The 14,517-nt window shown below is 47.7% G+C and overlaps 1 protein-coding gene across 1 annotated transcript in view; it reads left to right on the top strand.

Annotated features, from left to right (window-relative positions):
• Positions 1–14,517, top strand: part of MSH4 (mutS homolog 4) — a 56,386-nt gene that overhangs the window by 6,420 nt on the left and 35,449 nt on the right. Inside the window, exons 3-6 of the mRNA XM_040408823.1 lie at positions 518–681; positions 2,691–2,801; positions 11,077–11,192; positions 12,271–12,444. Coding sequence (XP_040264757.1) covers positions 518–681; positions 2,691–2,801; positions 11,077–11,192; positions 12,271–12,444 — 565 coding nt within the window. The remainder of the gene's footprint in view (positions 1–517; positions 682–2,690; positions 2,802–11,076; positions 11,193–12,270; positions 12,445–14,517) is intronic.

Raw genomic sequence — 14,517 nt, 5'->3', positions numbered from 1 at the left:
AGGCCCACTTACCGCGACAAGGTTGCCTCTTGTTTAAGTGGGAACCTACTCTAACCATGGTGCGGCTCCGTGCGGCGACCACCGCGCTTCCACACCGCTCCAGCAGGCAATGGGACCCAGCAGCCACACAGCGGCCCCACTGTACATTGTTTTTCCACAATGATTTTTGAGCAGAAAAACTGTAGCATTAAAGTGAATGAGATTAGACAGATCTCATGTACACTTTACTTTTTTCTTAGGTGCGAAAATTGACCTGCCGTGTAGATTTTGAAATCTGCAACCTGTCAATTGTTTTTCTTGTGCGGATCTTGTGCCTTTTTAGTGAAAGGGTGAGATCTGCGGAAAATTCTGCATCAAAACTGCACAAAAAAATGCACTAAAAATGTGATAAATATTTCATGTGTATTTTCTGCACATAAATCTGCACTGTGTGCAGGCAGCCTGACAGTCATTTACCGCACTGTTCAGTAGTTGCATTTATCCGTATACGGTAACTGATAATTCCTTCATTTTCCAGTGACAACTTCATCTTCAGCATCAGCTCGTTCTGTATCTTCTGTTTTTGTGGCAGTAGTGGAAGGACGAGGTCTCGCCAGAGGAGAAGTGGGCATGGCTAGTTTGGATTTAAAGACTCCTGATGTGGTTTTATCTCAGTTTTCAGACAGCAGCATTTATGTGAAGGTGACAGTGTTATCTGTTTTAATAATAGTATTACATTGTTATAGTTGTCTGCCATCTTGTAAGTATGTGCTGGTTTTCTCCATTGCTGATTTAATTGCAGTACATAACAATAGGACCTAATTATGGCCTTATACTTTTTATGACCATCCATATTATTCAGTTACCTAAAATTCCCTCATCAGACCAAAAGTCTACAGATATTTGGGCCAAAATATAGGGGATCATTTGCGAACAGATATACGCCACTTTTGTGGCATATATCAGGCGCGGATTCTGTCACACGCCGTGTTGCAGCAGAATCTGCAACTTTTCCCCGGCTCACGCCAGGTCTAAAAAAGTGGGCGCGGCGGGGAAGGGGTCGCCTGTCCCGTCTCATTCATCATTTTCTACACCTGGTCTAAATGTGAGACAGCAAGGGAGCGGCACTTCTATATAACTTTGGCGATCCACCACCAGCTATGTTTTCTGACTATGCAGCTTGTATAACTGAAGAACACGATTTCTGTGTATTTCATTTGTAGAAGTTTCACGGTCAAAACCTGCATCATGAAACCACCACAATTCACAAAAAATAAAACCCCCAAAAACACCCAGCCTCGAGTAGTGTTAGATGTATTTAAGGCCTCTTGCGCACGAAGGCTGTGCATCCGCTCCGTGCATTGCGGTCCCAATGCACATGCAACGTCCATGCGGTGGCCGGGACGGATTGAGACCCATTCAACTTGAATGGGTCCGTGATCCGTCCGCACCGCAAAAAACAAAGCAAAAAACAAAGCAAAAAAAAGTTATATTTTTCTGCGGTGCAGAGGCACGGACAGAAACACCACGAAAGCACTAGGGCTGCCGCATTCGGATCGCGACCCCATTCACTTGAATGGGGTCCGCGATCCGTCTGTTCCGCAAAAAGATAGAGCAAGTTCTATCTTTTTTCGGTGCGGAGGCACGGACAGGAACACCACGGAAGCACTCCGCGGGTTTCCGATCCGTGCTTCCGTTCCACATCTTCGTGATTGTGGACCCATTCAAGTAAATGGGTCCGCATCCGTGATGCAGAGTGCACACGGGTCGGTGCCAGTGTATTGTGGGCCGCAGTACGGCCACGGGTGCACAACGTTCGTGTGCAAGAGGCCTAACTGTGATGAGAAAAATCACGAAACTATGTATTTTCATTTCCACAAAAAAGCGCCACACATCCCAGCTTAAAAATCGTAATGTGATAAATCGGCGCTGAACTCCAGAAGTAAAGTATATACCATTTTAATTGGACAACGTGTTTTGAAATTGATCCAATTTCTTTGGTCCAGTTTCAAAATCAATTGTCCAAATAAAATGAAATGTACTTTGAAGGGTGCTTCATAAGAGAAACTGGATTCTTCTCATGCATCTAGAATTGAAGTGGGCTGCTTGCCTAAAGCGGTAGTCCCATTAAGACATCCCCTTTCTAAATTGAAATCTGCCTGGTGATCAGCTGATTGCCTTGGGTCCGGCCTCTGGAACTGTCATCATATGGGAAAGTTATGTCTGGCCATAAAGGGGAGATGTAATATTACATGCTGACCATTCAAATGAATGACTGACTGTGTGGAAGACTCTATTCTTACTCATAGAAGAGGGTCCCGAGGGCCTGACCTCCTCAGTTTAACTGACTTCTCTGGTCAGGATGTATTAGTGAGCCTAAGGTCTCATGCACACAATTGTATTCATTTTGCGGATACCGTCCACGTGCATGCTGCAATTTCATTATGGAAATGCCCATTCTTATTGGCAAAACGGACCAGAAAAAGACATGTTCTATCATTTGCGGAACGGACTCTCGGACTCTGACAGCTCACAGATGACATCCATGTGCTGTCCGCAGTTTTTGCAGACTCATAGAAATGAAAGGGTCCACATGTGACCCACAAAAAATGCAGATCGAACGAGGACCCAAAATACAGTTGTGTGCATGAGGCCTTATTCAAATTTTTTTTCTGCTTAGAGTTTAATTATATTACTTTAAAATGTTCCAGGTGATAACAAAACTCCAGATTCTGGCGCCGCTAGAAATACTGATGCCAAATACTGCGTGCGAAAATGGAAAGACCACAGAACTGTTTCGGCTCATAAATGAAAACTTTAAGGTACTCATATGTGGGCCACAGTATTTTTCAGACAGATGACACATTTTACATGGCATTTTCTCGCCCAGTTTCCTTGGGGGACACAGAAGACCTTGGGTATAGCTCATCTCCATAGGAGGCGTGACACTAAGTGAAAGCTGTTAAGCCCCTCCTCCACAGCTATACCCTCAGCCTGGAGAGAGAGACTGCCAGTTTTTTGCTTAGTGTCCAAGGAGGCAAGACACTCCCTGCTCTGCAGGGCTGGTTTCTCCTTGTTTAAATTTTAGTTTTTTACTTTTTTCTTTTCTTTTTGTTCCAGATCATCAGGGATAACAGAGACGCACTAGACCTCTCTGTTCTCCCGGGGTTGAGCTGCGCCAGTGCCGGTTAACCGCACTGCTGCCTCCCCCACAGAAGACAAGGTGGATCAGGGCAGCCCAGCTCCCCTACATCCCGCCAGCGCAAGGGTCGCCCGCACGCCAAGTCCCTCTTCCAGCGTCCTGCCACTACGGTGCCAGTAGCTGAAGGGGCGACCCTGCTGGAATGGACCGAGGGTGAAGACGGCTGTGGTAAGAGATTGGATTCTCCAGCCCTACGTCCCCCACCCCCCCACCCTGGTCTCCTGCGTGCCTGACCCCCATATTGGGCCTCTAGTCCCCTGCTGGATCTATGCTGGCCCCTGGGGTGCCGCAGAGCGGCAATATCCTTCTGCCGCCCCCCCCCCGTGCCTGGCTCCCACAGACATGCAGCCAGTGGCTGTCTCCACAGCCAGCTACAGAAGCGGCAACATAGTTTATTTCTTTATCAGCACAGGCACCCGGTCTCTGGGTCCCCCCCTACATCTCCTACCGGAGTGTTGCTCCAGGCTTGAGGCTCCTGACGGCTGTGGAGTAAGGCCTCGCCTCCGGCCGACATTGGTATTCCGGTGCGGCCGGGCGCCGCAAAAATCTTAGCCCAGGCTCCGCGGCCTGCTAGGCCGCCATTCCGGGTCCCTGACTTTTCCGGCCGGCGGGATGGGCTCCCGCGGCCGGCAAGCCGCCATTCCGGGCAAGCCGCCATTCTGGGCCCCTGACTCTTCCGGCCGGCGGGGTGGGCTCCCGCGGCCGGCAAGCCGCCATTCTGGGCCCCTGACTCCTCCGGCCGGCGGGGTGGGCTCCCGCGGCCGGCTTTGGGCTTGACTTCTAGGCCCAGCAGGCCCTGGCTGACCGTCGGTGCCGGTCGGTGGGGCTCCGCAAATTTTGGCCCAGGCTTCGCGGCCTGCTGGGCCGCAATTCCGACCGGCCTGCGGGGTGGGCACCCGCGGCCGGTTTGATGCGCCACTCCGCCTCAGGTCCCGGCGGTACATACCGGGCGCCGCAAATTTAGTCCCCGGCTTCACGGCCTACTAGGCCGCAAAATTCCGGCCTCTGGTGGAGGGGGCGGGAACTTCTCCAGGCGCAAATTTTTCCCGCCGGGAGGTTCCTCCGCCCCCAGGGGATCGCAGCGCCGCCCTCCAGGCCGGATCCATGTTAACCCTTTGGGTACAGGCCGGATCCCTATGGGCCTGTATGGCTGGCCCCCCTTTTTTCCTTTTTCCTGACTATCTGTGCCCCTATATGGTGGCCCCCTTTAGCCTCAGAGAGGCTGTGTTTTTAATAAAAAAAAAAAAAAAAGAAATAATAATAAATACATATATATATATATATATATATATATATATATATATATAATAATAATAACAGATTTCTTTTGGACTGCGCAGGACGCTGCAGCCTCATCAGTAGTGCTGCATGTCTGCATGCCCTCTTTCCACAGGCGGCATAGTGTTGCGCTCCCAACCTGCGTCGCTGCTAGGGCATTTCCCCTTTTAGGCGGTTTTCCTGCCCTCTTCCAGGATACGGCGCTGGCCAAGTGCATGCGGACCTTCCGTAGGCAGCATTCATCATCTCTCCAGTTATGGTGCCTGCCATGTGCATCCCCCCCCTCCTAGGCGGGATACTGCACTCTCCCTGGCTGCCGGCTGGCCATGTGCATGACCCCCTTTTAGGCGGAATACTGCACCTTCACCGGATCGGTGCTGGCCATGTGCACGACCCCCTTCCATAGGCGGAATGCTGCACTCTCTATGGATTTGCTGCCGGCCATGTGCACGACCCCCTTCTCTAGGCGGAACGCTGCACTCTCGCTGGATTCACTGCCGGCCATGTGCGTCACCCCCTTCCATGGGCGGAACGCAGCGCTCTCACTGGATTCGTTGTCGGCCATGCGTGTGACCCCCTTCCATGGGCGGAAGGCAGCGCTCTCACTGGATTTGTTGCCGATCATGTGCATGACCCCCCTTTTTAGGCGGAATACTGCACTCTCACCGGATACGGTACTGGCTATGTGCACGACCCCCTTCCATAGGCGGAACGCTGCACTCTCTCTAATGGGCTATGATGTACTTATGTACTATGTTACTATGCTGCACTCTCACTGGTTTCGCTGCCAGCCATAGGCATGACTCAGGCAGCATACATACATCCCTCTGTCTGTGGTTGTTTTCTCGCAGGTACGTTACTGGCCATGTGCATGTACCCCATACATGGCGGGGTGCTTGCACTCTCGCTGGATCCGCTGTCGGCCATATGCATGACCCCTCTTCCGTGGGCGGTGTACGCACTCTCGCTGGATTCGCTGCCTGCCATGGGCATGCCTTCCTTCCTCAGGTGACATACACACATTCTCACTGACTGTGTTTGTCTCTCACCAGTACGTTGCTGGCCATGTGTATGACTCCCATACATGGCGGGTGCACGCACTCTCCCTGGATGAGATGCTGGCCATGTGCATTACCCCCCCCTTTTTTCTGGGCGGCATGCTACACTCTCACCGGATACCTTGCTGGCCATGAGCATGGCCCTCTAACATGGGTGGAACGCTTGCACTCCCATTGGATACGGTGCTGGCCTTGTGCGTGACCACCCCACATTCCATGGGCAGAATTTGGCACGCTCATGAGATTCACGGCTGTCCTTGTATGGCTGTGCTGGACTTGTACATGTCCCCCTTCATTGGCAGAGTAGTTGCACTCTCGCTAAGGCAGTGTTGGGTGTATTATTGCACACTCACTTAATGCTAGGATAACCCTGTGCATGTTCCCCTTTCACTAGGTGGACCTCCTGCGTTCCTGCTGGATTATATGGTATGTCCTGCTTCTCTGAAGTAGGTACGGCCTTAGGCATCACTCCCTTTTGGGACCGGCCTTTGCACTCTTGCCGACTGCAGTTTGCCAGGTACAATTTCCCCCCTTTCGGGGCGGACTGCTTGCGTTCCATCGCATGCTATACTAGGCTTGTGCATAACTCCCTTGCAGGTTGCACTTTGCAATTACGTACATGCTGTGGCACTCTGTGGCGAGCCCCCTTTTTCGCTGAATTAACCTTTTTGCAGTGAGCGGACGTTCTTGTGCGTTGTTTGGGCCGTGTATGCCTTCTCCTCCTGTAGGTGGGTTGGCCTTCTCACTGCTTACGGGCTGCTCGTACGTATGCCTCATCTGCTTCCTGCGGCATACTTTTGTTTTCTTGGGATACGATGCTTGCCGCAAGCCTTGCACTCGTCTCTAAGGAGTTCATTCTGTCCACCTGACCCGGACGGGCTCTACTTGCTCTATGCTGCACGGAGCTGGGTGGTACTCATTCATTTAGTTGGCCCTTCATCCCAGGGAGTGTTCGTGGTTCCTAGATGCGTGCCCATTCGTCCTTCCGCGGTATTGCTTCCCTACGCTAGTGGTCACATGGTCGAGAGTGCTGTTGCCTGGAGCGCCCCTCGAATTCTTCGTTGGCTCTGGCAGGACTGCGGTTCCCTTGCCTGCTCAAATTTCCTCCTCTTCGGATGTAGTGTGGTATGAGTCCTTCCTCTTGGCGCCTCTACGCTTCAGTCTGATCTGCTACCAAGTGCGGGCCGCTTTTTTCGGGAAGGTCACCCAAATTCTCTTGGGTGCTCGATTACCCAGGTCAGAGGACCTCCACCTTGGGTTCTTCAGGGTATTCGCCTTTTGCGAGGCGGTGAACCGGGCATCTCACAGTGTAGCAGGGTTCTGCTTTTGAGCTGTCCTATGGCTTCCCTGTTGCCCACTCCTCCGTTCGGTTGGAGGGTGTTATGCCGGCCTCTGTCTCGACTACCTTATCTCGCTGGCTCTGTTTGGCTCCCGCTCGGTACAGATCACTCCGATGTGGCTTCTGTCCCGCCAGACTTCAGAGGCTGTTCCTTCACTGTCCTCCCCTCTGGGGAGAGCATGGTTGTTCATGTGGATGGTTCCGGTGTTCCTTTTGGCCTCGTACTGTCTCCCTTGTTCACACTGGCTGTATTGGCTGTGCCTATTTACCGAGTCTACCGCATTCTGTCCTCCCGCTGAGTGCAGATTGCGTGGTCCATTCTAAGACAATGGTCCTGCTGTAGACTTACCTTCTCGGTAACTTGGGGGGACTACCTTTCGGTCCAGATTGTCCTTTGATCTCCCACACCGGGACTGTAGAACATGGCTACATCAGCATGGACTTTAGCCTGTCTTGTCCTGGCATCTGGCGGATACTGGGCGGACCCTTTGGTTCCGTTCCGTCTGTCCTTCTGCTCCCCCACTCGGGTGGATACGGGACAACGTTGCTCGGGGGCCGACTGGACCAGTTTTGTCGACTTCTGCCCGTGTTACTGGTCTGCGCCTGATCACATTGGGTTTTCGCCCGCTTGCCAGGCGACTCCAGCGGGTTCGCTATTGTCCGCTCCTGGCTGTATTTTCGTCCAGGATCTGTCGTAAGACTTATGGTTTTTTTGTCTGGGGTTCTGTGGGAAGCTGTGCATTCCCCACTCTGACTTTTTCTCTCCCCATGGTTCTGTCTTTTTTCCAGTCCGGCCTGGACCTGGGACTGAGATTCCTTTACTTGAGGTGTCAAGTGTCAGCGCTGTTCTTCCTCTTCCAGCGTTCCCCGGCCCTCTGGGCCTGTCAAGATCTTCTTACTCGAAATGGCTCTTGGGTTCCTCTGTACTGTCCTTCGGTACCGCCCTGGGAACTACATACTGAGCTCTCGGCGCTCCAATCTTTTCCTTGGAGCCGTTACAGAAGTTCTCTCTACCCCGCCTGTCCTGTACGGTTGTGTTTCCGTATCAGTCGTGTCTCTGACGGGTGCCTGAATGGCCCCTTTTTTGTTCTGAGCCTTCTGTCTTTTCCCAGGACAGGGCTGTTTCTACATCCCGTTCCTTCCTTCTGAAGGTGGTATTGCCTTTCGCTTCAACACTTCACCGATTTGGACGTTGTTTGGGCCTTGCCGATTTTACTTGGAGATCTCCGACTCTTGTCGACGTTCGGTCTCTTGGGTTTCCTGGAGGTCCGCGCTTAGAGTTGACGGACTCCAGGGTGGTTTTCCTCCGCTTTATCAGATTGGCTATTGTTGAGGTTACCGCACCGAGGGCAGGATTCTGCCTTTGCTGTCACCGTTCATTTCACCAGAGCGGTCGGTGCCTCCTAGGCAGGAGGCATTGGGCTTCAGCCATGCATTTGAGCAAGGCGGCCACAGGTCTTCCTTGCACGCTTTACAGAGTTCTACAGGGTGCATACTCTGGCTTCGGCGTATGCTGCTTTGGTCCGCCTGGGTCTGCAGGCGGCGGTTCCTTGATGCCTTCGGGTGCTTCGCCTTGGAGCTGTGGTCCCTCCCCTTTTGGACTGCTTTTGAACGTCCCAAGGTCTTCTGTGTCCCCCAAGGAAACTGGGCGAGAAAACGAGATTTTTGTATAACTTACCAGTAAAATCTCTTTCTCGCTCTTTCCTTGGGGGACACAGCACCCACCCATTCATTGTTTTTTCTCTACACGGTTTCCGAGTTTGTGTTACCCGTTGGGTAGTTGGCTTGTTGGTTCCTTGTTGGACTTTGCCTTTTCTCACTGCTTGGACACGCAACTGGCAGTCTCTCTCTCCAGGCTGAGGGTATAGCTGTGGAGGAGGGGCTTAACAGCTTTCACTTAGTGTCACGCCTCCTATGGAGATGAGCTATACCCAAGGTCTTCTGTGTCCCCCAAGGAAAGAGCGAGAAAGAGATTTTACTGGTAAGTTATACAAAAATCTCGTTTTTAACAGCTTTTTTATGCATATTTTTTGGTGGCCAAATGCGGCAGCTTGCTCTGGGGTTTTCTTTCTAGAGCTTTTCCTATAGGCTTCACTAAAGGACTTAAAAAAATGTATGTGTTATGGAGCCTTAATGAATATTCACACCTAGCAGATACTCTGCAGATTTTCTATCTGGATTTGCAGGCACAATCCACAGCACATTACAGCAGCAGCATAGTGGATGAGATTCTAACAAATCTCATCTATATGCTGCTGAAAAAAAATCAGCATGCAAAATTGGCAGATTTTAAATCCCCAGCATGTCAATTGTTACTGTATATTTTTACTGCAAATTTCACCCTTTGCCACAATTCTTTGAATATCCCTGCAACTGATTTTTTTAAGTCACGTGTGGATATAACATTAAATTGTGCTTCCAGTTATGAATAAAAATAATAAAGCCAGACTGTAATATATTCCTTCAGCTGGTCATGGCACATTTCATAGCTGCAGCAGCCACATGTGTGGAATACACCCTGTACAGAATTATTAGGCAAATGAGTATTTTGACCACATCATCCTCTTTATGCATGTTGTCTTACTCCAAGCTGTATAGGCTCGAAAGCCTACTACCAATTAAGCATATTAGGTGATGTGCATCTCTGTAATGAGAAGGGGTGTGGTCTAATGACATCAACACCCTATATTAGGTGTGCATAATTATTAGGCAAAATGGGTCAAAAGAAGGACTTGACAGGCTCAGAAAAGTCAAAAATAGTGAGATATCTTGCAGAGGGATGCAGCACTCTTAAAATTGCAAAGCTTCTGAAGCGTGATCATCGAACAATCAAGCGTTTCATTCAAAATAGTCAACAGGGTCGCAAGAAGCGTATGGAAAAACCAAGGCGCAAAATAACTGCCCATGAACTGAGAAAAGTCAAGCGTGCAGCTGCCAAGATGCCACTGGCCACCAGTTTGGCCATATTTCAGAGTTGCAACATCACTGGAGTGCCCAAAAGCACAAGGTGTGCAATACTCAGAGACATGGCCAAGGTAAGAAAGGCTGAAAGACGACCACCACTGAACAAGACACACAAGCTGAAACGTCAAGACTGGGCCAAGAAATATCTCAAGACTGATTTTTCTAAGGTTTTATGGACTGATGAAATGAGAGTGAGTCTTGATGGGCCAGATGGATGGGCCCGTGGCTGGATTGGTAAAGGGCAGAGAGCTCCAGTCCGACTCAGACGCCAGCAAGGTGGAGGTGGAGTACTGGTTTGGGCTGGTATCATCAAAGATGAGCTTGTGGGGCCTTTTCGGGTTGAGGATGGAGTCAAGCTCAACTCCCAGTCCTACTGCCAGTTTCTGGAAGACACCTTCTTCAAGCAGTGGTACAGGAAGAAGTCTGCATCCTTCAAGAAAAACATGATTTTCATGCAGGACAATGCTCCATCACACGCGTCCAAGTACTCCACAGCGTGGCTGGCAAGAAAGGGTATAAAAGAAGAAAATCTAATGACATGGCCTCCTTGTTGACCTGATCTGAACCCCATTGAGAACCTGTGGTCCATCATCAAATGTGAGATTTACAAGGAGGGAAAACAGTACACCTCTCTGAACAGTGTCTGGGAGGCTGTGGTTGCTGCTGCACGCAATGTTGATGGTGAACAGATCAAAACACTGACAGAATCCATGGATGGCAGGCTTTTGAGTGTCCTTGCAAAGAAAGGTGGCTATATTGGTCACTGATTTGTTTTTGTTTTGTTTTTGAATGTCAGAAATGTATATTTGTGAATGTTGAGATGTTATATTGGTTTCACTGGTAAAAATAAATAATTGAAATGGGTATATATTTGTTTTTTGTTAAGTTGCCTAATAATTATGCACAGTAATAGTCACCTGCACACACAGATATCCCCCTAAAATAGCTCAAACTAAAAACAAACTAAAAACTACTTCCAAAAATATTCAGCTTTGATATTAATGAGTTTTTTGGGTTCATTGAGAACATGGTTGTTGTGTAATAATAAAATTAATCCTCAAAAATACAACTTGCCTAATAATTCTGCACTCCCTGTACAAGGCAGGATTTCACAGAGGGCGACACGAGGCATGTCCTGTCTCCCCAGTTTCCACTCAGATTTATGACAATACCTGCAGTCTATTTGCTGACAACAGGTTGCTGTAATTTGAACTACACGTTGCATTTATAACATTGTCATATTTTGTGACCTGCAGGATGTTTCTTTTACTACTGTACAGCGCAGGTATTTCAATGAAACGAAAGGCCTTGAATACATTGAACAATTATGTGCCCCGGAATTCAGCACAGTATTAATGGAAATTAAGTCCAAGTAAGTGTTTCTCATTGTATTTCAAAAGAGGTTTTGAAAGGCCGTGTAGGGGTCCATTCACACGTCCGTAGAATGGGTCCGGATCCGTTGTGAAACGAATCCGGACACATTCATTCTCTGTGGGGCCTGAAGAGATGCGGACAGCACAAAGTGTGCTGTCCGCATCCGCGTTTCCGGAACGCGGCCCGATCTTCCGGTCCACGGCTACCGAAAAAATAGAACATGTTCTATTCTTGTCCACAATTGCGGACAAGAATAGGCAGTTCTATGGGGCTGCCGGCCGGGTGTATTGCGGATCCGCAATACACTCCGGACGTGTGAATGGACCCTTAATATGAGGGCTGCAAACGTCAGGAGTAAAGGCGGGTTTGAATGTTAATAAAGACACCTAAAAGTAGGATTGCAGGTTGTCACCCATCAGCCACACAGTGCAGTAGTGCTGCAGCAGCTTGGGCACCTGTGCATTGTTTGGTGTTGTTTCTTGCAACTTTTTCCTAAATGATCCATAAAAATGAGTGAAAAAGGAGAACAGGCATTGTAACTGAGCTTAAAGGAAATGTGTCACCAAAAATGTTATCTGCAAGTTAAAACTAGATAGCAACACATCCTTTTTATCTAATCTGTTCTTGTTTTCGGGTTGTAGATTTAAAATTTTATTTCCTGAGCATTATTATGGGGCCGGCCATCTTGCCTGAGCTGTTTTTAACAGCATTTACAAAGCGTTAAAATATTGCTTTACGGCAGCCCCATGGGCCATAGACACAATGGTCACCTATTGTGAATGGAGGATCCTGTCTTATCTGTACACAGAGGTGGTATCATTACAGTCAGGATTATAATGAGTTAACTGCAGTAAAGTGAACTGTACAAACCAGGAAGTGGCGCCAATTATTAGACATAGTGTCCAGTGCAAGAACTGCAGGATTTTTGGTTTTACAGTAGCTTAAATATAAAAAGTGACATGGAAAATTAGAAATATCATCAAAAATGATTTAAAAATATGTAAAACATAAAGTCATTTAAACAGCAGTTCGTTTTCTGATGACACAGTCCCTTTAATGTTACCTTTATCCTGTAGGTACTACTGTCTAGCTGCAGTGGCAGCATTGCTGAAATATGTGGAATTTATTCAGAATTCAGTTTACGCTCCGAAATCTATGAAGATTCGCTTTCACGGAAGTGAACAAACGGCCATGATCGATTCTGCTTCTGCTCAGAACCTCGAACTCCTGGTGAATAACAGAGATTCCAGGTGTGCCCATAGCTGCTAAAAAAAACATGACAATTTGAAAGTAACTATATACAAGGTTAAGTTAACAACCTCGCTCCTCGCATCTGTATATAGTAATGAAAATGTTATCTTACTGTTATGGTGTTTTTTAACCCCTTACGGACACATGACGTACCGGTACGGCATGGTTCCCGAGTCCTTAAGGAGACATGATGTACCGGTACGTCATGTGTTGTTCCGATCACTGCCGCCTGGTGGGCGGTGATCGAAACAAGGTGCCTGCTCAAATCATTGAGCAGGCACCTCGGCTAAATGCACGGGGGGGTCCCGTGACCCCCCGTGTCGGCGATCGCCGCAAACCGCAGGTCAATTCAGACCTGCGGTTTGCGGCTTTTACCTGGTGCGGCGGTGGTGCCATCGGGTCCCCATGGGGCTGTGGGGGGGACCCGATGGCATGGAAGGCAGCGCGATGCCTTCCTGAGGCATCTGCGCTGCCTTCCGGTGAAGAGCCTGTGAGATCTAGCCCCCTGGATCTCACAGGCCCCGGAAGCTGTATGAGTAATACACACAGTATTACTCATACAGCTTCCGGGGCCTGTGATTTTACACACAGTATTACTTATACAGCCAATGCATTCCAATACAGAAGTATTGGAATGCATTGTAAAGGAATATACCCCCAAAAGTTCAAGTCCCAAAGTGGGACAAAAAATAAAGTGAAAAAATAAAGTTTTCCCCCCAAAAAAGTTTCAAGTAAAAATAAACAAAAACGTCATTTTCCCCAAATAAAGTTAAAAAAATTTGGTAAAAAATAGGAAAAAAATAAATAAAGTATACATATTAGGTATCGCCGGGTCCGTATCGACCTAACCTCTCAGATGAACACCATAAAAATAAAAACTGTGCTAAATAAACCATTTTTTGGCACCTTACATCACAAAAAGTGTAATAGCAAGCGATCAAAAATTCATATGCACCCCAAAATAGTGCCAATCAAACCGTCATCTCATCCCGCAAAAAATGAGACCCTACCTAAGATAATCGCCCAAAAACAGAAAAAACTATGGCTCTCAGAATATGGAGACACTAAAACATGATTTTTTTTTGTTTCAAAAATGATATTATTGTGTAAAACTTACATAAATAAAAAAAAGTATACATATTAGGTATCGCCGCGTCCGTATCGACCGGCTCTATAAAAATATCACATGACCTAACCCCTCAGATGAACACCTTAAAAATTTTTAAATAAAAACTGTGCTAAATAAACCATTTTTTGTCACCTTACATCACAAAAAGTGTAATAGCAAGCGATCAAAAAGTAACACGCACCCCAAAATAGTGCCAATAAAACCGTCATCTCATCCCAAAAAAATCATACCCTACCCAAGGTAATTGCCCAAAAAATGAAAAAATTATGGCTCTCAGACTATGGAAACACTAAAACATGGATTTTTTTGCTTCAAAAACGAAATCATTGTGTAAAACTTACATAAATAAAAAAAAAGTATACATATTAGGTATCGCCGCATCCGTGACAACCTGGTCTATAAAAATATCACATGATCTAACCTGTCAGATGAATGTTGTAAATAACAAAAAATAAAAACGGTGCCAAAACAGCTATTTCTTGTTATCTTTCCTCACAAAAAGTGTAATATAGAGCAACCAAAAATCATATGTACCCTAAACTAGTACCAACAATACTGCCACCCTATTCCGTAATTTCTAAAATGGGGCCACTTTTTTGGAGTTTCTACTCTAGGGGTGCATCAGGGGGCTTCAAATGGGACATGGTGTCAAAAAAATCCAGTCCAGCAAAACCTGCCTTCCAAAAACCGTATGGCATTCCTTTCCTTCTGCGCCCTGCCGTGTGCCCGTACAGCTGTTTACGACCACATATGGGATGTTTCTGTAAACTACAGAATCAGGGCCATAAATATTGAGTTTGGTTTGGCTGTTGACCCTTGCTTCGTAACCGGAAAAAAATTATAAAAATGGAAAATCTGCCAAAAAAGTGAATTTTTTTAATTGTATCTCTATTTTCCATTAATTCTTGTGGAACACCTAAAGGGTTAACGACGTTTGTAAAAT

The sequence above is a fragment of the Bufo bufo genome, chromosome 9 (genome assembly GCF_905171765.1).
Source record: "Bufo bufo chromosome 9, aBufBuf1.1, whole genome shotgun sequence".
In the NCBI taxonomy this organism is placed as follows: Eukaryota; Metazoa; Chordata; class Amphibia; order Anura; family Bufonidae; genus Bufo; species Bufo bufo.
The sequence above is the reverse complement of the archived record's forward strand: the minus strand, read 5'-3'. Positions and strand labels throughout refer to the sequence as shown.